Source organism: Fusarium coffeatum (assembly GCF_003316985.1).
Source record: "Fusarium coffeatum strain FIESC_28 chromosome Unknown BRIP53273_contig_1, whole genome shotgun sequence".
Taxonomy (NCBI): domain Eukaryota; kingdom Fungi; phylum Ascomycota; class Sordariomycetes; order Hypocreales; family Nectriaceae; genus Fusarium; species Fusarium coffeatum.
Window position 1 is genome coordinate 82963 of NW_022157800.1, and position 21548 is coordinate 104510.

General features: G+C 50.3%; 7 protein-coding genes across 7 annotated transcripts; 5 read left to right on the top strand and 2 right to left on the bottom strand.

Moving 5' to 3' along the window:
• Positions 1 to 183: 183 nt before the first annotated feature.
• FIESC28_00029 (uncharacterized protein) lies at positions 184 to 1132 on the top strand (the record flags this gene model as incomplete). Its single annotated transcript, XM_031154180.1, has 2 exons — positions 184 to 249; positions 302 to 1132. 2 exons carry the CDS (start codon positions 184 to 186, stop codon positions 1130 to 1132), a joined length of 897 nt encoding a protein of 298 aa, XP_031021757.1.
• Positions 1133 to 2445: 1313 nt separating this feature from the next.
• FIESC28_00030 (uncharacterized protein) lies at positions 2446 to 3807 on the top strand (the record flags this gene model as incomplete). The annotated part of the gene is made up of 1 exon (XM_031154181.1): positions 2446 to 3807. One exon carries the CDS (start codon positions 2446 to 2448, stop codon positions 3805 to 3807), a length of 1362 nt encoding a protein of 453 aa, XP_031021758.1.
• A 2193-nt stretch (positions 3808 to 6000) lies between these two features.
• Positions 6001 to 8550, top strand: FIESC28_00031 (uncharacterized protein; the record flags this gene model as incomplete). The annotated part of the gene is made up of 6 exons (XM_031154182.1): positions 6001 to 6042; positions 6099 to 6126; positions 6180 to 6286; positions 6348 to 6932; positions 6983 to 7284; positions 7347 to 8550. The coding sequence occupies 6 exons, from the start codon at positions 6001 to 6003 to the stop codon at positions 8548 to 8550; spliced, it is 2268 nt and encodes a 755-aa protein (XP_031021759.1).
• An 817-nt stretch (positions 8551 to 9367) lies between these two features.
• FIESC28_00032 (uncharacterized protein) lies at positions 9368 to 12096 on the bottom strand (the record flags this gene model as incomplete). The annotated part of the gene is made up of 4 exons (XM_031154183.1): positions 9368 to 11067; positions 11114 to 11807; positions 11877 to 11981; positions 12073 to 12096. The coding sequence occupies 4 exons, from the start codon at positions 12094 to 12096 to the stop codon at positions 9368 to 9370; spliced, it is 2523 nt and encodes an 840-aa protein (XP_031021760.1).
• Positions 12097 to 12519: 423 nt separating this feature from the next.
• On the top strand, positions 12520 to 13413 carry FIESC28_00033 (uncharacterized protein; the record flags this gene model as incomplete). The annotated part of the gene is made up of 3 exons (XM_031154184.1): positions 12520 to 12792; positions 12848 to 13165; positions 13228 to 13413. The coding sequence occupies 3 exons, from the start codon at positions 12520 to 12522 to the stop codon at positions 13411 to 13413; spliced, it is 777 nt and encodes a 258-aa protein (XP_031021761.1).
• A 1368-nt stretch (positions 13414 to 14781) lies between these two features.
• Positions 14782 to 18680, bottom strand: FIESC28_00034 (uncharacterized protein; the record flags this gene model as incomplete). The annotated part of the gene is made up of 4 exons (XM_031154185.1): positions 14782 to 17778; positions 17829 to 18253; positions 18312 to 18525; positions 18669 to 18680. 4 exons carry the CDS (start codon positions 18678 to 18680, stop codon positions 14782 to 14784), a joined length of 3648 nt encoding a protein of 1215 aa, XP_031021762.1.
• Positions 18681 to 19014: 334 nt separating this feature from the next.
• FIESC28_00035 (uncharacterized protein) lies at positions 19015 to 21287 on the top strand (the record flags this gene model as incomplete). The annotated part of the gene is made up of 3 exons (XM_031154186.1): positions 19015 to 19129; positions 19181 to 19348; positions 19399 to 21287. 3 exons carry the CDS (start codon positions 19015 to 19017, stop codon positions 21285 to 21287), a joined length of 2172 nt encoding a protein of 723 aa, XP_031021763.1.
• Between the last annotated feature and the right edge of the window lie 261 nt (positions 21288 to 21548).

Consider the following 21548-nt stretch of genomic DNA (forward strand, 5'->3'; position numbering starts at 1 on the left):
ATGTGACCCCATTTTGGCTCAAGCATGACCCTAGCCAAATCTTGATTCATGGTAACCGGTTTGCATCTCATCTTTGTCGCGAAATATAGGCCGAACGTAATTCTTGACTCTGTTTACAGTCAGCAACTTCTCGTCTTCCATCTTCTCACATATAATTTGCCCTTTTGCTGAACTTGCGCACCCATGTCGACCGAAATTGAAGGAACCTTTCAGCTGGCAGACGCCAGCCTCTACACCAAGACCTGGACAGTAAGTATCAATAAATGATCCCTGATCCAAACAAAAGCTGACGCGACAACAGCCTGAAGGTCCCATCAAAGCCAAGGTGATCCACGTTCATGGCTTCAGCGACCACGTCAACTGGTATGATGACGTATATCGAATTTTAGCCTCTAGCGGCATCCAGGTTTTCGGTTTTGATCAGAGAGGCTGGGGCCGAAGCGTCAAGCAATCCTCCGACAAAGGAAACACTGGCTCGACACCACGCGTGATTGCCGATATTGCGGCCTTCATCGAGAGTAAGCTGCCGTCGGATGTCCCGGTCTTTGTCCTAGGCCACTCCATGGGCGGCGGTGAGGTCATCACACTTGCGGCTGACCCTCAGTATGCCAAGCTCGTAAGCCAAGTGCGCGGTTGGATGTTGGAGGCTCCTTTCATCGGATTCGCGCCCGAAGAGGTACCCAGCTGGTTCAAGGTCATGGCAGGTCGTTTAGCCTGCAAGGTCCTGCCGAGATTTCAGCTCAAGCATGAACTCGACGTGATGAACTTGACGCGAAGACCCGAGATAGCCAAAGGCTACAAGGAAGATCCTCTTTGCCACGATACAGGTACGCTGGAGGGTTTGGCGTCGCTTCTCGACCGAACGGCCGCTCTGCAATCGGGTTCCGTGAAGCTGGGCAAGGAAGTCAAGTCTCTCTGGCTCGGCCACGGAGATCATGACAAGGCCTGCAGCTATGATGCCGCCATGGAGTTCGCGAAGAGGCAGGAGATCGAGGATAAGGTTGTCAAGACGTATGTGGGAGGATACCACGCTCTGCACGTAGATCTGTGCGCGGAAGAATATGCAAAGGATATCACTAATTGGATCTTGGAGAGGAGCTCAGGTGAGAGGCCGATCGAGGCGAAGCTGTAATGAAGAATGAAGCTGGGATATTGTTTTGGCGGTTGATTTCTGCATCTGCAAGAAGCACTAGACTCATGCACCTTGCTTTTTGTACCATACACCCTGTTGTCGGTAATCTCTACATCACTTGATGTTATTTTACCTCGATTCAAATATTTTACAGAAAGCGAAGAGAGTGTCTACGTCTATCTTATATACTAATTGTCAGATACTCGGACCCTCCGATTGTGGCTGGCTGTATTGTATAACATGGCCGCTTATCTTGGGTTCCCATGTACAAAAGCGGCATACCAAGCCAATAGACTGAGCAATAGCCTCAGTTAAATCTGGCCTTGGCCTGCATGCTACCGAAGTCCAGATCAGATCTATGGAGACAAGCAATCGTCTGTCAAATGTCAAAGTGGGCCTGCCCTGTCCGTGACAGTCCGTCTTTCCGCTCCGTAGACGCCCGAAGCCAAACGTTTCCAAGACGTAAAAAGTTACGGGACGCCGAGACTTGCTCCGATCGGTTCCTGGGCTTATCGGAGCCGTATTCGAACTATAATTGAACGTCTCCCGCTCCTCTTCCTCCGATATTTGCTTAATTGAAGCTTTCCGTGATGCAATATCGTCCTTTTCATGTTGGACTAGGACTCGGAAAGCATGCTCCGCTTACTCATTCTATTTCGGCTCCATCGGAAACTGAAGCTCACTAATTGACTAACCGCTATTGGTCCAGCGTCGCTGTATTGCAGTACAGTTGTTAACGTCGAGCTCTCGTCGCTATTGATATCCTTAACAATGGATGTCATCGTGACTGCCCTGAGGCCGTGAGCGAAGGTCCCCATCGCTCTTCCTCCACGTGGGAGCATGACTGGCCGAGCCAAGATTCGACAGGTACTAAGGATGAACCAGATCGGATCAGATGTCTTGTCGTTCATCAAACAACTTTGTTTGCCTCGACCTTGTTCCTATACATCCATGTCCTTGCTATACTATCAACTCTATTCGTTGGCACAAAGCTTTATCGAATAGCCCACTGACTACAGTACAGCGCACAGTCAACCAGTAACTTCCATTGGCCTCGATTTTGATCTTGCCTTACAGCCGATCAACTGAGATCATCACTGCATCTAGTCTACACTCCGCACTCGTAGATGCTTTTGATGAGGCACCTTCTTCGCTCCTAAGGCCTCTTTGTTGGCCTCCCTTCAACATTTTTCTCATTTACATATCGTCGTCCAACAGCTTTTCACGTTGTGTAACAAACAACATCGATATTGTGCATTTGCCTCTCCGATACATCAATATTACCCTTTGAAACCGCCGCCGTATATTAAGACATGACGCCAGATAATAATCACGCTCACCCCAAGTCTATTCACTTGCAATCTATCGAGCGCTCACGAACACGAAGTTGCTCGAGGTCCTCGACCAGACACAATGGAGCCAGTACCGCTTTTGAGCCTGTAACGGTCGACGACAATGAGACTATCGCCAGGAACGTTTCTCATATGACTGATGTCGAGAGCCAACTTACCGCCACCGGGCGTCGACAGCATAGTCCCATTGACAATGATCCGTATGGCCTCTCTCGCGGCTACAAGACGGAGTCTGATATTGCCGACATAAAAGCCAATACGTCGCGGAAGCGGGATAGCCTACCTGGGCGCAACTGTATGCCCAGCAAGATCGGCTCCAAGATAAAAGCTCGTAAGCTACAGGGCTTTTACGAAAATCAGAATGCGGCAATTGATCGCATGCTCAAGTCGGTTGAGGAGCATCGTGACGAAGCTCGCGACCAGCATGGCGAGGATCAACTCAAGTTTCGCATTGCTGTTTGGGGTTCTCTTGCAGCCAACGTTGCTCTGTCGGCCCTTCAGCTCTACGCTGCTATCTCATCGGGCTCGCTTTCGCTTTTCACTACTATGGCCGACTCCATCTTCGATCCTCTGAGTAACCTGACACTCATCCTATCGGCTCGAGCCATCCGCCATGTTGATTCTAGACGGTTCCCCGCTGGCAAGGCACGTCTCGAGACCGTAGGAAATATTGTCTTCTGCTTTCTCATGATTTCCGTCTCCCTCATCATCATTGCCTTCGCATGTCAAGAGTTGGCACAGTCGAAATCTGATAAGGGCTTTCATCTTCCTGCTGTCATCTCGGTCTGCTGCGCCTTCGCCACCAAATTCGTCCTTTTCCTCTACTGCTGGGCTCTCAAAGACAAATACAGCCAGGTAAATATTCTCTGGCAGGATCATCGGAATGATCTTCTTATCAACGGCTTTGGTATTCTTACAGCTACTGGCGGCGCAAAGCTGGTCTGGTGGATTGATCCCATGGGTGCCATCCTGCTGTCAGTCCTTATCTCTTGTATCTGGCTACATACCGCTTTTGACGAGTTCCTGCTTGTTGTTGGTGTCACAGCTCCTGTCGAGACACAGCAGCTCATCACATATGTGTGCGTCACGCACGACGATGCAATCGTTGGCATTGACACCGTGCGTGTGTATCACTCAGGTCCTCGTTTGATCGCCGAGGTGGACATTGTTATGGAGCCAACACAGACTCTTCAAGAGAGTCACGACATCGCAGAGGCGCTCCAGATCAAGTTGGAGGATCTTCCCGACATCGAACGGGCATACGTTCACATCGACTACGAGACCACACACAAACCAGAACACGCATTTAAGAAGGACATGTAGGTCTAGGTTCGGAATGCGTTTTCAGGGGATCTTTGAATTGGAAAGAGCGTTTGGAGCGGCTGGGAAGGTTTTTAGCGTTGGCGCTTGGTGTGAAAGACAAGGGAGTTGAGACGAGACATGTACTCGGCCGGGTGTACGAAGGCTGCAGGCCTGAAGGGCTATGGCATCAAAGACAAGAAACCTCTCGAGGGTAATTAGTGTATGCGATAATGAATGAAGTGGCGAGACTTGGAGTAGCAGTGAAAATCAGGGCTAGTTGTTTTTTTTGCAAAGAAACGAGGCCATCATTGCAACAATGGCTCACGTGGGCTACTTATGCAAGTGACAGCGTGTGATGCATCCATACGCAGTATGAAGCTGGTCGATACAGTATAGTGCTGCAGCTAGGGTTTTGCGCAAGGTGAATTGAGCTAAATCATGCAAGTTTAGTTTCGCAGATCCCGGCATTGCAGAACTGCACTGTCGATGTTTGGTGAAGTGAGACACATTGGTATGGAAAAGTGACAAGTTTTCTCGCGTGTCTTTGTCCCGATATCTGTCTACTGTCTCGGTACGCCATGTCCGAGTGAACAGCCAATGTGATCTGCAACAGTGAAAACACCAAATCTACGTCACAGTCTTAGCTAGTCCCAATGCTAGCGCTAGCTCTTTCGGCTGAGATTTGAATGTCTTTACAAACACCAAAGAGCGAGATTGAGATTAGAAAGGGGACTCGCAGCGTGTCATGATGAAGTGACCAAGCGGGATTTAAGTGCATTTCAACCCAACAGCTTCACCAAAGGGAACCACAGTTTGGAATGGTTGAGATTAAATGAACGTATTTGAGCGGCGCGTCACATTCTCGAAGCAACTTTACAAGGGGGGAACATGACCAGTTTCGGTTTTATGCAGGAGCCCGCTCGTGAACTCCATCCCTGGATGGTTGAACGGTACGAGCATCATATGCAGGAAATCCCTGACTGACGCGAGTGCCGTGCTATATAGATATGGTATATTGCAGAGAGGTTGGAGCTACCAGGACTAGAAACTGACAATTCCATCATCGTGCAGCCGTTGAAATTAGTGGCGACTGACTAGTACGAGAAACCCGCCCCGATTTACGGACCTAGTACAAGACTCTACTGCACCAAGGGAGCACCAAAACGGTCCCAAGTTTTGTGCAATTGAAGGCTGTGAACCCTCAATCTCTTTTCTGTACCAACGTGGGGGCCATGATTCAACAAATTTGTATATCTCAGGTAATTATTATATGTTGTGCTATGCTGTGCTGCCCTTGGACGGTAGGAGTACTGTAGAGTGTCAGGACTCAGACCTCGGCGCTTCTAGAACAGGAGAGTTCCTCAGGGTCATTGTGGCTTGGAACAGTTAGAGTTTAGTACCTGAAGGGTCGAGTCACCACAGACTGTTTTGTCAGACACCGTCAAAGTTCCCAGCCGTGATTAAACCCATCCATTGAGGTTTTTACACAGGTATCTGGAGTTAGCTGAAGCTTTACAGGCATATAGCCTGTTATAATGGTGCCCGCTTGGAGTTTTGGGTGACCCACAGGAGCTTACTGGGGACAGCAGCCCGAGCTCCAGTCTCTCCAGTGCGTTCTGGCCTAAGTTGAGTTAGTTTGCTGGAGCTGCACCTGGACTGGGAAGTTCCCCCCCTCCAAATCGTCTGGGGCCGGGGGCCATCATCGGATCATCTCATACACTGCATAGGTGCATTGCATTGGATGGAACACTAACATTACCTGCCATTCTCATTTTTGTTCTCGTTCTCATCCATTCTCATGCTCATGCTCATATCACGTCACGCCTTGGCTCTCGCTTTAACCCCCTCTCCAAGTTTTGTTTCTTCTCCAACTCTTTCTCCTCCCTCTCTAGGTTTTATACCAGATACCTTTGGGCATCGCTAGAGATCCAATTCTTGCATCGTTTCAAAAGCATAGACCACTACCTGTACTAGCATTTAGCTTCCACAAGGTACCCTTGCTAGATCGAGCTTGCTTTGCCTTCTTGTTGGCTTGGACCCTCGACAAGCTCCGTCAAATCGTGATCCCACGACTTCTCCTCTTCCTCTTCTCCTCCAGAGCTTCTTTCCATGGGCTGCTGACCGAACTCTTCAACTTGTTGTAGCTGACCTGGACAATCTGCGCCGAGATCTGTCTCTCAGCTGGTCAACTACTCTTGCTTCTATACAATCATCATGGCTGCCCAAGGTGCCAAAGGCGAGCAGATCTATGCTACGGTACGATCCATTCTGACCTAATTGCGCTCGATTTTGCCTCGCTAACGATCCTACAGCTTCTTCTGAGCGATTCTTATCTTCCTGGTGCGCCAATTGACGCCTTCTTCCCCTCAAATCCTAGCTGACTCTTTTCCCAGGCGCACTCGTCCTCGCTCACTCCCTCCGCGATGCTGGAGCCAACCGTAAGTTGGCAGTCCTGGTTACACTCGACTCCGTTTCGGCCGACTCCATTACACAACTCAAGGTAAGCTACTCAACATGTTCTTGCGCATCTTCGAATGTTTCGCTAACCATACGTCTTTCAGAATGTCTACGATTATGTCTTCCCCGTGCCGCGCATTCGCAATGACCACCCAGCCAACCTGTACCTCATGAACCGTGGCGATCTGCACTCAGCTTTTACCAAGATCAATCTATGGAAGCTCACTCAGTTTTCAAAGATTGTCTACATTGACGCTGATGTCGTCGCGTACAGAGCTCCCGAAGAGCTCTTCGATCTACCCCATCCCTTCGCCGCTGCGCCCGATATCGGTTGGCCAGATCTATTCAACACTGGTGTAATGGTCTTGGATCCCAATATGGGTGACTACTATGCCATGATCGCCATGGCTGAGAGGGGAATCTCTTTCGACGGTGCCGATCAGGGTCTGATCAACATGCACTTTGGCCAACGGTATCATCGCCTGAGCTTCACTTACAACGTCACGCCATCTGCCCACTACCAATACGTGCCTGCGTACCGCCACTTTCAGTCCAGTATAAACATGGTGCATTTTATTGGCGCAAACAAGCCGTGGTTTACCGGCCGAGATGCACCTGCTGGCAGCAATCCCTTTAGTGAAATGATAGGACGGTGGTGGGCAGTCTACGATAGACATTACCGGCACCAGGTGAGTTTGTTTTGTGTATAGCAATCATTAGTCTCTAACTTTTTGTGTAGGAATCTTCTGGCGACACTACCCAGTATGTCCAGTACTTTACAAAGGGAGAATGGCGTCCTCAGTCGCTTCAGGCTCAGCCCTCTACCAGTGAACAGCAGTCTCATGGTCAGAGCTCGACTACTTCTGTTGAAGGGCAGCACCAGGAACACCATACACCTCAGCCGGAACAACGCTCAGAGCCTCAGCACCATGGGCAGCATTCTACTACCCAGCCTGGCTCTGCGCCTCAGCAGCACCATCAACACCAAGAACCTAAGAAAGAGCCACCCCCGATTACGATGCATGACTGGGATGCTCAGAGGTAGGTTTATTATCGATTAAAACTTCTACTCTGCCTTGAGCATGAGACGCTGACTTTCCAAGACACCCTCCCCCCTCCGATTCGAGGCCTGAAGCGATGAACTTCCCTTCTACTCACTACGAAATGTCCCGCGACACCGCACCATTCGTCCCCCCTGCAAGGTACCCGAGTCCCCCCAAGAATATGTGGTATGAAGTTCCAAAGGAGAAGTCCGCTCCTCGGTCAAAGCCAGCTTCGGAGATCTTTCCCTGGGAACGCAACCGACCTCGACCAACGAGAACGTTTGCTGGAGAGCCCGAACCGGAGCCTGAACTTGAACCAAAATCTACTACTCCTGAAGAGTCGAGTGCACCACTCTCCGTGAAAACTGAAGGCCTTACAGAAACAAAGAATGAGTCAACTACAACTACCCCTATAGTACAGATCACACCATCGGATCCTTGGACATCCTACACGCGCACAAATGCTTGGGACGAAGTGCCTGAAATCGAGCGGTACGTCGACCGTCTACATGGCGGTCACCGACGTGGTAAGAGTTCGACCTCTTCGGCAGGTCGCGTGAAAAGTCCAACAACTGGCTCATGGAGAGACGACAAGAGCAGTTTCAAGCTACGGGGTTTAAAGCTCACCGATTTCCCCAGCGCCGTTGAGCGCCCCAGCTTGCCGGTTACACCAGCTCCGGTCCATCGAAACTCTTTCTTTGCAGAAGACGACGCGGAACATGAAGATGAAGGGGCCAAGAAGCTTCCTGAGGCCGAAGGCGTGCCGGCGCAGTCCGACTGGGTATGTGTGCATGGGAGACGATGGGGGCCTACAGACTGTTTGTGCGAGGTGACTGACTTGGTGCTGCATCACCAGGATCCGTTAGAACAGCTGCAGAAGTTGGCTAAGCAGCAATCGGATGCGCTGCTCAGAAGACTAAGTGGTGATGGAACCGAAGGAGGGGAAGGAGGAGTGAGTCGCGAAATTCCAACACGCCCATTACCTTTTGGTTCGGGTGATTCGAAATCACCTACTTATGTTGCGCAGTCCGCCACAGGCGTGTTAAGCCCACAGCCAGTGAAGGGCGAAAGATCAGCAGGCATCTTGCGCGATATGAGCAGTGGCCGTCTCGACCCCGAATCGACTTCAACTTCTCAGGCGACAACGATACCCGAACCGAGCTACTCAGGCCCCGGCGCCGCATGGGAGAAGGGCGAAGATATACCACAACGCGAGACCCCTCTACCGCCTAACGAAAATGAACTGGACGCTCTCAACGCATAGGAAACGACAACCCGTACACCAGCAGCCTCCCACGAGTGGCCAGAAGAGATAGAGTCTTTTGTCCTTGTCCACCGAGAACATGACGGGGAAGAGTCAAGAAGGAATGATTAATGTGTTGCCGCTTCATGGCTATGGACGGGGATGGTAACAAATACTGGAATACAGGTAAAGTGATGGCTCTTGGGTATTCGCGGCATGGACACATGTTTATTCTCCTTTTCTTTCTCTTCGTTTTCCTTGGCTACCTTGTGCGCGCAAGGTCTACCCGCGACTAACGCTGAGGAAGAGAAGAAAAGATATATTTTTGTTGGAATATGAAGATTATGGCAGCATCTTCTTCATAGGCGTCAAAGAGTAGGAAAATTGTTCTCCTGACTTTGTCTTTGGATTCGACTCATTTGCTCTGTTTGGCACTGCATCATGCTTTTATTCTGCGCTCGTACTTGAATCTATTTTGCATGGTTTTTGCTCCAGTTTCGTTTAGCATTCTTCGATTCGTCTGCGTTTCTGCTGTGTTCGTTCGTCATGGGGTGGTGTTTGTGGATTGTGAATATTGGTATAACTTCAGATTGCATTGCACGTCAAGCGTTCGAGTGTATAATACTTGATAAATATATATTTCACGTGTTAACTATGCTTTATTGCCATTGAGTTAATCGAGTAATACACAACTCCTCAAAACGCCATGTCGCTATCTGGATAAAAACAAATGCTGCCTTGCTCGCCGCTAAATCAATATAAGCGAGCGGGCTGATACCTGCGCGTACAAAGAAAGATAAAGCTCGAGAAAGTCGATAATTCTATGTTCCATATAGGATTAATCCTCCTTTGGCTTGTCCTTGCCTTCGTCGTCCTCGACATCTTCAACAGTCACGGCTTTGGCCTTGCCTTTCGAGGAGCTTCTTTCCGGCTCTTCATCATCTTCACTATGGGATGCTGAAGACGCTTCCGGTGTATGCTCAGCTGCTGGACTTGACTGGGATATAGTCTCGGCATGAGTAGTCTGACTTGAGCTTGGTTCAGCCTGCAAACCGTTCTGAGATGCTGATTCAGTCTGATTCGAGCGAGTGTTGTTGCCGAACAGTTGCGCTGATCCTCCCCAGTTAGGCATACGAGGACTAGGCGCAACAACCTGAGGCGGATCAACGGCTCGCGTAAACTGCGTTGGAAACTGAGAAGGGGCAGACGGGGGAGCAGATGTACTCTCAGCTGGCTGAGCTTCTTGGTTCCTACTGCCAATTGGAGACGGTTGTCTGGCCGCAGATGTAGGTTGGGGCATAGTGATATTATCTACCATTGTCGCTTGGGGGCCTACCTGTGGCGAGGGTTGCGTTGAGGTTTGGCTACCATCAAGACGTTGCAAAGGCATCAAGGACCAACCGGGAGGGATAACAACTCCCTCAGGAAGCTCAGCGCTACCAGAGGGAATGGGGACCGCATTAGGGGCAGCACCATGTCGAGCCATCAGAGGGCTTGGGATTCGTGGGGGGAGACCAGGGAATTGCGAAAAGCCCGAGGGCATCGGCATTTGCTGCATAGGCATTGGCACCATGGGGTAGGGCTGAGGCATGAGAGGTTGAGTCAAGGGGTACATAGGAGGTGGTATCAGTTGTGCCTGGGTGTTTGGCGTGGATTCTGGCGCATTTTGTCTCTGCCTGAGGCGTTGTAGCTCTGCCTGGAGAAGCTGAAGAGTTTGTACCTCTTGATAAGCCAGCAAAGCTGACTGCATCTCGCGCTGAATCATCTGATCTGCCTGGCTTAACAGTTGTGCAGCGGTCTGCAAGTTATCGCCAGTGGGAAGAGGAGTCGCTGGGGCAGTTTGGCCAGCGACAGGAGGTGTACCAACACCTGGGGTGGGAGGTGCCAAGCCTTGTTGATTAACCGCAGCTTGAGGCATGCCAAATTGCTGGGCAAGTTCTCTAGCTTGCTGTCCATTTGCTCCAAACCCAACACGTAGGGGGCCAAAGTTGAAAACCCGTGGCGGAGCTGGTCGTTGTTCCGGTTGAGCACCTCCATTCTGTTGCCCCTGTACGGGAGCAATTCCAGGGTTTGCTGGCGCTTGCTGAGCTGCAGCCCCGCCTCTGATCTCTATTCGAAGTCCCGCGGCCCTGTTCTGGCCAGCGCGAGCATTCTCATTAAGGCTAACAGGGCTTCGACAGGTTGGGCATACCTGCTGTCGTTCGAGCCAGCTCTTGAGGCAACCAAGATGTAAGATATGTCCGCATGGCAGCTTCTTCGGCCGAATCCTATCCATTGCTCCTGGGTTGTTCTCAGGATCCCAGGGGCGCATTTCTTCGCGACAAATGATGCAGGTATCTTCTCGTGCGAGCTCTTCCAGAGTGGCGTCAGGGTAACGATTCATCTCCTGGATCGCCTTACGGTACCGTAATAAGGCTCCTAGTCTTTTAATAAAATCCCGTGCCGTCATGAAGAGATCCCTCATAATGTGGATCGGTAATCCATAGAACGTGAGGAGCATAAAGAAGAAAACGATATATATGCCAAGCTTGACCAGATCTAACAATGTCAGTGATGTTTTCCAATAAGACCGGGTGCAGCATACCTGTAGCAAGGTCAAGCCAGAGAACAAACTCTCCCTTGGAAGACCAGCCCGGCACTTCGATATCCATTTCATCAATATCATCCTCGTTCGGCAGAGGATCAGTGGAAACTTCCTCGCCTGCTGCAGCAGCTGCTTCACGTTGACGTTCGATGGCCTGTCGCTCCTCCCTGACCTCTTGTCTCCTTTCGGCCAGTCTTTTGCGTTTCTGCTGCTCCTGGATATTATGTTCGATCAAGGATAGCGCGTACCGGGCAGCTGTCCGCCATGAACTTGTCGCCAACACTGCGAACTCGAAGAGAAACATGACCATCATGTTAGGTCTGGCTTGCTGAATGACGGTATTGATCGTGTATCGGAGGATGTAGATATCGTATATGAAGCTGAGCGTGAGCGACACGCTAAGTCGCAAATGGAACAGACGTGGGTTCGCAGGCGGTTGTTGCTCGAGGACCTCAACTCTTCCATCACCGATCCAACCCCAAACCTTTCCAGTAATTAAGGCAGCGAACATTACGAGAAACCAAGCACCTATTTCATCTCGGAAAATGGTCATGGCCAAGCATGTTTCCGTAATGGCGAACCAGGCCCGTTCTGTAAGTTGTTCGACTTCGACAGCGCGGAGGGGGCCGTAGCATAATCGTATTAGACTGTATACGAAGCTACTGTAAAAGAGTAGCGCAAAGTTGACCAAGACCTGCACATCATGAGTTCAATATCACGACAGGAGAGGGGCATCAATCCCGCAGGTGAGGGAACCACGTACCAGTAGACAAAAGTTGCTCTGGGCAAGATATACCATTGCCGAATAGAAGTTGGCCCTCTGATAAAAGGCCGAGAGGACAACGCTGCCCGCGAGGGCCGTTGAGGCCTTTGCGTCGAAATGTTAGCATTGGTCCATGATGATCAGCCATAGCTCCATATAGCTTCCCCCAAGCTCTCCAACCAAAGCAATTACTTACCCCAGCATACCAGCCAAGTCGCATCTTGGGCATGAGAGTTTCTGACTTTTAGCAAATAATTCAAGTCGTCATCAAAAATAACAAAAGTAAAAGATCACTCCCTCATCCCCATGGCTTAATCCGGATAACTTTTGATGAATGTACGTAGTTCTTTGCTATCACTGCAATCGATGAAAGCGAGCTTGATGCCACGTTAAGCACAGCGACACACGACCGATGACGCAGGGGCCGGCCGAGGCACGTGACGATGCTCTGACGTGAGAGATAAGATGAGTAATCAGACAAACCACCCTCTAAAGTGGGTTACCCTAAAGTCAAATGCATCAAGCATCAGCTTAGTGAGAGATAGAGAATAACAAGAGCAAGTTATAGTCGTGCTGCAACTTGAATGTGCTTTCTCCTGCTTAAACACGCCCATACATTTGCCTCATGAATTCTCACTGAATCATGGCAGCACTAACACCCGTCCTCACACCAGCATTGCTGGCCACGATCCGCAAACAACCCAATCTACCACACAATACATGGTATTTCATCACAGCAACAACCTTGTCAGCTCTCAATAGGCCAGATGAACTACCAAAGATCTTGAGAAGTGCGATTGAAGAAGGTCCCGGTGCTGACGGGAGTGGCGTTCCGGGTCGAGACGAGCAGTTGCGCATCTCCAGACGTCTTAGAGAAGCTCTGTTGAAAGCCTCAGCCGTTGGGGGGATGCCGAAGGTTTGAATAACACATATGGGGACAACAAGACTTCCGACACTAACGATTTCATCAGACAATCAATGCTCTTATGTCTTTGAAGTCGGCAACTCCAGAGGATCTCCTGGACGAAGCAGGAACTGATGCAGCATCACCCAGACACAAAGACATATATGACACTCAGCCAACCCAGATACTCCAACGGGGGCAGAGCTTCTTTGAAAGCATCTACGGGAAGATATCAAGGCGTATAATGGGCCAAATGGAGCGTTCAGGTGCACCAGACCTTGGCCTACTGGCCAGGTTGACATACGGATATGTGCTAAGTAACACTGATCTGCTTACACCAGCCGAGACCTCATTCGTTCTCATTGCTAGTCTGATTCCCCAAGATGTAAGTACACTTTTACATGTGCCATAGGGCTGAGCTTGAGTTATTGGTGATACTAACAACAGAGTTCCAAGGTCAACCCTCAACTCAAAGGTCACCTGCGGGGTGCATTGAATGGCGGCGCCAGTGAGGATGAAGTGAGGGCCGTAAGAGACTTAGTGATTAAGATTTGCGAGGCTTCTGGTATGAAGAGACTTGAAGAGAATGCAATTGGAGGATGGGGTTGGAGAAATGAAGTTGCGAATGTATGAATAGATCTTGGTTATCTGCTTACCCTATGGCAACCCGAGGACAATGGACATCGACAACTGGGCACCATCCGTGCAATCAATGGCTATCATTAACCGCGTCAACTCTTTGCATGCATATGCATTATCTGGTATGTGATTATAAACGCCATATCTCATCAATGCATAGGGGTTCAATTGATCATTGGTTGACGTCTCTAATACTTATTGGCCTTTGAGTGTGAGTCTCAATCCATATTGAGTTTCTTCGTCTTCCGCTCTCGGACGTTTATGCGACTAAAACTCCGCAAACCAACTAGTTATTGTTTCATGTCCAAACGGCGCCTAGTCTCTGCTATGTTCGGCGTCTTGACCTCCTAGCGGCCGACGATTTGGCGAGAAACGAGAAACGAGGAAAGGGGGGGGGGAGTTCCGAACGAGGTTGAAATGCGGAAGAGATTCCGCGTTTAGGCGAGTGCAGCGCTGTGCACAGAACCAACAGAGCGAAAGCCAAGTCGGAATCCGCTGTCACGCGCCAAAAGCAAGGGTAACAACCTGCCCGGGCCCCTAAAGAATGGCTTGCCTTGCGAACCAGGGGGCCATGGGGGCCAAGGACCAAGGGCCAAGGGTCGAGCAGAAAGACAGAGACATACAGTACCGGGGGACTCGAGGTTGAAAGAATCTGGGAAAGGGACTGCAATGGCGAGGAGAGACCCTGGGATATTGAGCGTGACGACGATATCACGGTCCGAAAGAGGTGGCTTGTTGTCGCTTCGCTGAAGTGGATTTCGACATCGTGAAGTTGATGTTGTTTGTCGGTCAAAGTTGGGGACCACACAAACGGGGAGAGGAGAGCCTTTATATACCACAGCCCCTTTACTCGGCACCATATGATTGCACGATCAACGTGGCGAAGCCAGACGCTTCTTCTCAGCTTTCTCCTCACTAATCCGCTGATTGGCTCTGTTTACGAACTATCTGACCGCCGCCCGCAAGATGAGGCTGAGTAAAGCTTCCGTGAGAGGCGTCAGGGTATCGGAAGGATTGGCTGCCGGGAACATACAAGACGAAAAGTCTGTTCACTTTCTGTTAGCTAAGGCTAGTATTTCGGCTACTTTGCTCTGGCGCCTGAGCATTAGAGGACAACTTTTTACCTGCTCCCTAGTGGGACGTGAGATTGCGACAAGATAGATGTCGCCGGGCTTGCGGATGACAGCTAGAGTATTGACATTGGGAAACGAATTGTATGAAACATATGAGAAGCAATTCTCAAGCCCTGGAGAACAGAGCGAAATGTTCTCTGACATGATAGAAAATAGACAGGCAATGCCATTGAATTACTTAAGATGTATTCTCAGTAAATAAACTCGCTATGAATCCTCCTCTTATACATTAATTCGGGGCTTCGATGCTCGGCCCCTTCTCTTCTACCTTAACAACCAGATCATAAGTCACGCGCAAGTTCTGCGCTCCACTGAGCGCCCGTGTCAGCATAGCTTCGTGCTTCTCGCCAACAAGACGTTTGAGTGCCCCGACAAGGAACCCTGCGACGATATCAACAGACCAGTCGTCAGGGATACGGCCTAGCACGTCGTCGATCTCGAACCAACCGCCGAAACGCTCGAGTAGCGCGCCAGTCTGTTCGATGCGGTCACTGATATCTTCGATGGTGAGAAACTCTTGAAAGACAACGTTAAACAACTGGCGCTGCTCCTCGAAAGAGGGTCGCTCAGATGGAGCAGCTCCTGTCGTACCAGCGCCGCCTCGGAGACAATACGAGACGGCGGTGTCGTAGTCGCCCAAGTTGTGTATAAGGAGACGAAGGGCGTCGTTGTGTTTGCGCTCCCGCCCAGCGAGAATGATAGTTTCAGGCACCAGGAGGTCATCTGGCAGACTAGACACTCGATCTCTGATTGCTGCAGCATCGTAATCATTTGCTTCTCCTAGCAGTTGAAGCAGCCTAAGACGGCTGTGCCAGACTTCATTTTCGGGTGGGGCGTTATCCCGAAGAAAATGGCTGTATGCAGGCTTCGGAGCTTGCAGTGCTCGATATGCTTCATAGGTTGACCTGACTATGGCTCGACTCTCTTCAGAAGACTCAAGATCATGCACAACTACATCCAGGTAATATGCCATCAGATCGTTTATGTAAGTGGTGTGTCCCTTGCCGAACACCAAGTGCTCGAGGTAATATTTGACGGCATCCGGCGCCTCTTTTCGCAAGATTGCAACGGCTTGTGCAGGCTCGAACTTGGGCGCTCGTCCCTTGTCTTCTGCAAAGACTTCGACACCGAGTTTCGGGTTGCGATTCGCCAACCAGACTCCGTATTCTTGGACAAGAGCCTGGCTACTAATCTTCGTCAGGTACTCACGAACACGCTGCTCGCCTTCGCGAAGTTCCTGGCCAACGTCTTGCTCGCCCTCGATAATCCGCTTCCAAGTAGCCAGTACATCGCCTGCCAGCTTTCGGCTCTGGTACAATCGACTTAGTACGAAGAGACGATGGTAGGTTTCCAGTAGGCTGACTGCGCGATCGAAGCAATCGACACCCTTGTCCACGATTTCATATAGCTCCGAGCGCACGACGCCTCCTTTGCCCAATCCTTTCGGCGAGTGCTGGTCGATCTCGAGAAGAACCAAGAGCAGAGCAGCGTCGACAGTGTGGAACACCTCCCGCTCATCAGCAACACTGCCAAATCCTTTCCTCTTCCGCCAGGTACCGAGAAACCTTCGAAGAAAATGCATCGTTCTCGGTTCCAGTGTGCCAATGCCGTCCTTTGAAGTCATCTGGAACTCCCTGCTTCGAAGATAGGCATCGGCGGTTCTTCTCACGCCACCATAGATCCATATACCACGCGAGCCTTCGATGGTTTCGTTCCGAACGCTTGGTATCAAAGAAAGTACTACTCTTGGATCAAGGCCACTCTCGACTAAAACTTCCTCAAGCGCTTTCACTTCTTGTTCGGTAAATTGCTTATCTTCTGGCGACTTCAATAAATTCGTCAAGAGCAAAATGCCTGCTTTTTGTCGTATATAACCATAAGTCATAAACTCCAACTCGGTTTGCGGCTCTCGGCCTCTGATCGAGTTGATAGTGGTAAATATCGCTTGTCTGTCCAGTTCAGCAGGGTTGAAAACATCCCCTATGCAGGCTGCCTCTAAAGTAGCGTCGAGTTGTATAAGGAGAGGATTACGGATGGCCCACCATATGTGACTCCCACTCCACACTGCTAGATTGGCATGTGCTTTGGCGAGTTGGCGAGCAAATTCTTCTCCCTCCGCGTTGCGATTTGCCTCCCATTCTTCTGGGAGTGACTCTTCATCTTGGGAGTCAATGTTCCTGTCAAAAAGCTCCTTCTCTTTCGAAAGTTGCTCTATAGATGAAGCAGTTCTTGAATCCGATGCCTTGGCTGACGATGGATCAGGTGTTCCCGGGGTGACGGAAACAGAGAAGGGCGTGTATCGTCTTTGAGAAAGTTTCTGAACAATCTCTTCAAAGCGTGTTTCTTCAGTACCAGTGAGTGAGCGGATTCCATAAACACCATCCTGACCAACTTCTTTGGCTGTCAGCCAGTACTTTTGTGGGTTTACATCTGAGCCAGCGTCGAAACGTTGAATCTCTAGACCATGCTTCAAGCTGCCATTGACTTCTTTCGTCATCGAGGCCAAAACGTATCCTTCTTCTTCCTGCATCGGCGACGGTTGTGATGAGTTAGAGTCTGAAGGAGGGCTATCTACAACAACCTCCCGAGGGTATCTGGTAAACTCAAGCGTAGGCCGTGTAGGATCTCCGTCGAGATTGACAAACATGCCAATTCCTGGTTCTAGAGGATCTGTTCCAGTAACTAACAAGAATTCGTCAGGGGTCGGAGAAGTGATATGGGGTTTCAAAAAAGCTCGGCTGGGCTTGGGCCGAGGGTTCGCTGTTTGCGAAGGGGTACCAGAGGGTGAAGGCGCAGCCGGTAAAGGTTTATCTAGTGACGAGTTTGGAGTTGAGGCTCTCTCCATGGATGGTCTCGGGCTTGAGGACAGCTGCGGTGAAGAAGTACGACCTAGGAAGTCATCGCTTTCATTGCCACGGTCTTGTCGTCGAATACTGTCTAATATTGAACCTCCCAAGCTAGTACTTCGACTATGGCTTGGGGCCTCGATAGATGGGCGGTTTCCAGTTGAAGAAGAGCTTCGAAGGAGTCCAGTTGATGTATCTGTCCCAATACTCTGAGCGTGTCCGATTTCACTAGGTGACGTTGTCTCTTCCAAAGATGAGATGCTCATCAACGGAATCTTGAGTTGTTGCTCTACATCGATAAGCGCATATGATTTAGAGTCCGCCACGCATGCAATTGAGTCTCTGCGCACTGATAGCGTGCTTCCAGAGAAGTCGATTTTCTGAAAATCGTCAGTACTTGTCGAACCTCCCACGATTTGCTGTTACCTACCTTTGTAACGCGAGCATCTTCCCCAACACGAACGGCCTGGATCTTTCGCATAAGAGAGAGGAGAATAGTGACACCTCCGGTTCTGTCTGCACCACCATCGTCAAGAGAGGGCTCGTTAAGATCAATGCCGCCTATCCAGCTACAATTCTTGACCAGCGTCGTGCCAAACACAGGGCTGAGCTCTGGTAGAGAATAGAACGTGACAGTCCAGTTGCACAGAATACATGCTTTTCCAACGCGAGGTAGTAGCAAGATTTGCTGTACACCTGGTCGCGAATTCGGAGTTCCTGGTGTTTCAACATATTGAGGACATAGTCGGGAAGCAAGTATGTAGACGGGCTGGCCGGATCGGTCGTTCGGGTCGGGGGGTATCTGAACAAAGTGAAGGAGCTCCGAGGCGGATGTGCCAACATAGAGGTTCGCATCTGAATGCACATGTTAATGATGGACGCGAAAAGTATGACTTTCTGTCAGAAGACCTACCTAAGTATTCTACACAGTTGATCTTGATGTCGTCCTGGGAACCGTCTGCAGAGAGCGGTACCTCATCTAATAATGTCCGCAGAACATAAGGGCCAATTTCGCGGCTGGTCAGCTCGGGGCTGACGATTGAAGGCCCATCGCCTGAGCCATCTGGTGTCATAGCGGCGTTGTTATCAACAGCATCATCTGAGCGAGCAGCGCATGTCCTGGTCGACTATCATGTGTCGCGAACTGAATACCAGATGGGCTGTATAGACACTCGCAAGTGGCTGGTGCAGGTATGTTGACATCAGTAGAGTGGAATAGTGGATGCATCGAAGCTCTGGAAGCTGACGGGACCTTGAGTGGGGACAGTACCTGCTGTAACATGCTTGTGGTCAGTGGCTGTGCTTCACTGAACTGCAAGGCTGCGGGGGATCAGTTCATGGACTTGCCCCTGTAACCTTGGCGTCAACAGCCTGACAGCTTACGTAGCCAATGAGCTTAGATGACACACAACGCAAACTGGCCCCAATAACCAACCGAGGAGGACGCATCCCTTCGCATGCCTTCATGGCTTCAATTTGACAACGACAACAAGTCTAGACGACGACCTCAACACCTGTACCAACTGCGAAACACTCACTTCGATACGCACGCGGCGTTCGAGGCTGCTATATACACTCCTTTGCGCCCACTCATAGATCTACAACTCGATACTACCATGACCGACGCAGCCGTTGAGGCCGCTCTGGCTTCCACGACTGAGGCCCCTGCTGCGCCTGCGCCAACCTTCGACGGAGAGAACAAGTTTCAACACGCGATTTCAGCATGGAGGAGTACGACTTACCAGCAAAAGACAAGCACGATTAAATACTAACTTTCCATAGCAATCGATCTCACGACCCTTGTCTCGAATCTCGACAATACGGCTTCAGACATTGTCGCCTACCAAAGAGACTCAACCGTTCAGCGCAAAGAGTTGGCGCAAAAGACAAAGGAGTTTCGCAAACTCGATGATTCTTCCAAGTTGACAGAAATCAAGGGCCTGTTAAAATGTACTGATAGAGCAACACTCTGACGATTCAGCAAGCTAACCATATTGCAGCCTACCAGACATTCATTGATCTCCTTACGAATCATTCTAAGTCCGTAAACTCGGCTTTCCTCCAGACCTATGCTTCATTCTCCGATGCCCCGGACCCATACCCACTCCTCGAGGCCTCGGTCGATTCGATGCTACTCGCTGAGGATACTTTACCAAAGATAACGGAAGAGAACAAGCACCTGCAAGAAAATGTCACAAACCTCACAACCCAATTAGAAGATGCCGAATCGAAACTTCAGAATGAACGAAAGACCCGAAAGGATCTAGAGGAGAACCTCGAGAAACGTGTGAAAGAGGTCGAGACATCATGGAACGCTGTACTAGAAGAGAAGACGGACAACTGGGAGGCTAAGGAGAAGACATTGGAGGACAAGCTGGAGAAACAAGAGCGCCTGTTGACTGAGATGCGTGCGAGCTACGAAGTTAACCAGCGACTGGGCAAGAACGGTGATGAACAGGAGGCTCAACGCAACCAAGTCTCAAGTGCTGAGCTTGAGATGCTCCATGCGGACTTGGATCGTACAAGCGCTCGCCTTGCTGAGGTGGAGGCACGTAACGAGCAGATGCGTCTGGAGCTTGCACAAGCCAAGTCATCAGCACAGCAGCAACCTGAAACAAACCTCGAGGACGATCCTGGTTATATGCGTGTGAGGTCTGAGAATCAGTCCATGATCCGCAAGCTAGACGCTGCTCGTGTGGAGAAGGAAGGCCTCAAGCGTGAGTTGGATGGTAAACTACGATCTATCGAGAGAGAAGTAAACGCTCTGAAGGAAGAGCGGGACACGTTGAAGACTAAGGTCCAAAAGTGGAGCGACTACGACGACATAAAACAAGAACTTGAGGTTCTGAAGAGCATTGAGTTCTCTACAGGCGATGACGATGAGGTGCGGGAGCATCTTGAAACAAAGGACGCTGAGGGTAACTCTCTTGAGAAACTTCTTTTGGCACGAAACAAGAAGCTGGGTGATGAGCTGACGGTCTTGCGTGTCTCGCACAACGACTTACAAAGCCGTCTGGAAGATCTTCAAGAAGAACTTTCAAGAACAAACTCAGAATTAGAGCGTTCTCAGAAGCTTAACCAGAAGCTGGAGAGCGATTTGGAGACAATCCAGGAGGAGGGAGCTAATGCATTCCCATCTGGAGCTTCTGTTGCTGGAACATATGTCACTCGAGCAATGGGACGTAAGAGTGGCAGGATTTCGCCCACCTCATCGATCATCAGCGGCATGGATCCTCGAATGGGCGGTGGCGAACCCGGTGAACGAGTCTATGGAGGTGGCTCAGGTATGCTGCCAATGGTTACAGCTCAGCGTGACCGCTATAAGAAGAAGAATTCAGAGTTGGAAGAGGAGCTGTCCAACACCCACCGGACAGTGTCACAGCTGCGCCAGGAGGTCGCGGCGCTGCAGAAGGACAACCTGAACCTATACGAGAAGACACGATACGTCTCAACATACAACCGAGGAGGCGGCAAGGCAACATCGTCGGCGTATGGCGCAAATCCCAACCCATCAACAGTATCGATTGGTGAAACAGGAAACCCTGGAATCGCCATGGACAGGTACCGTCAGGCATACGAGTCCAATATTTCGCCTTTTGCAGCTTTCCGCGGGCGAGAGTCTGCTCGAGCCTATAAGCGGATGAGTCTACCAGAACGGGCAATCTACTCCTTGACCCGCACGGTACTTGCTTCGAGAACCAGCCGAAACCTGTTCGGAGCGTACTGCGTGGCACTCCATTTGCTAGTATTCATGTCCTTGTACTGGATGAGTTCGTCAGATGTCCAGCGGGTAACCCACCTCGAGTCCGCCGCGGCAGCGGCAGCTGGAGTGGCCGGGGGCTCACTTGGCAGTCCAATGGATGGGGCGCCTAAAGATCCCGCCAAGTAGAAAGCGATTCGCTGTGTTGTTTTGGAAGTGTTTTGGTCGAAAAGCTCAAAAAGAAATCCGCCAGAGACGGACTGTATCATTATCAGTAGAAACCTGTACTGAGATCGGCGCTGTAGTGGAGTAATTGGATATTCAGGATCTGGTATTATGTGTATTTTGGAAGCAAGCGAGATCTGGCATGACGGTAAGCGAGATGCCAAGATGAGTGTTGGTGGCATTTGTAGATGATATCCTATGCCTTGAGTTAGAGCATAACATGAT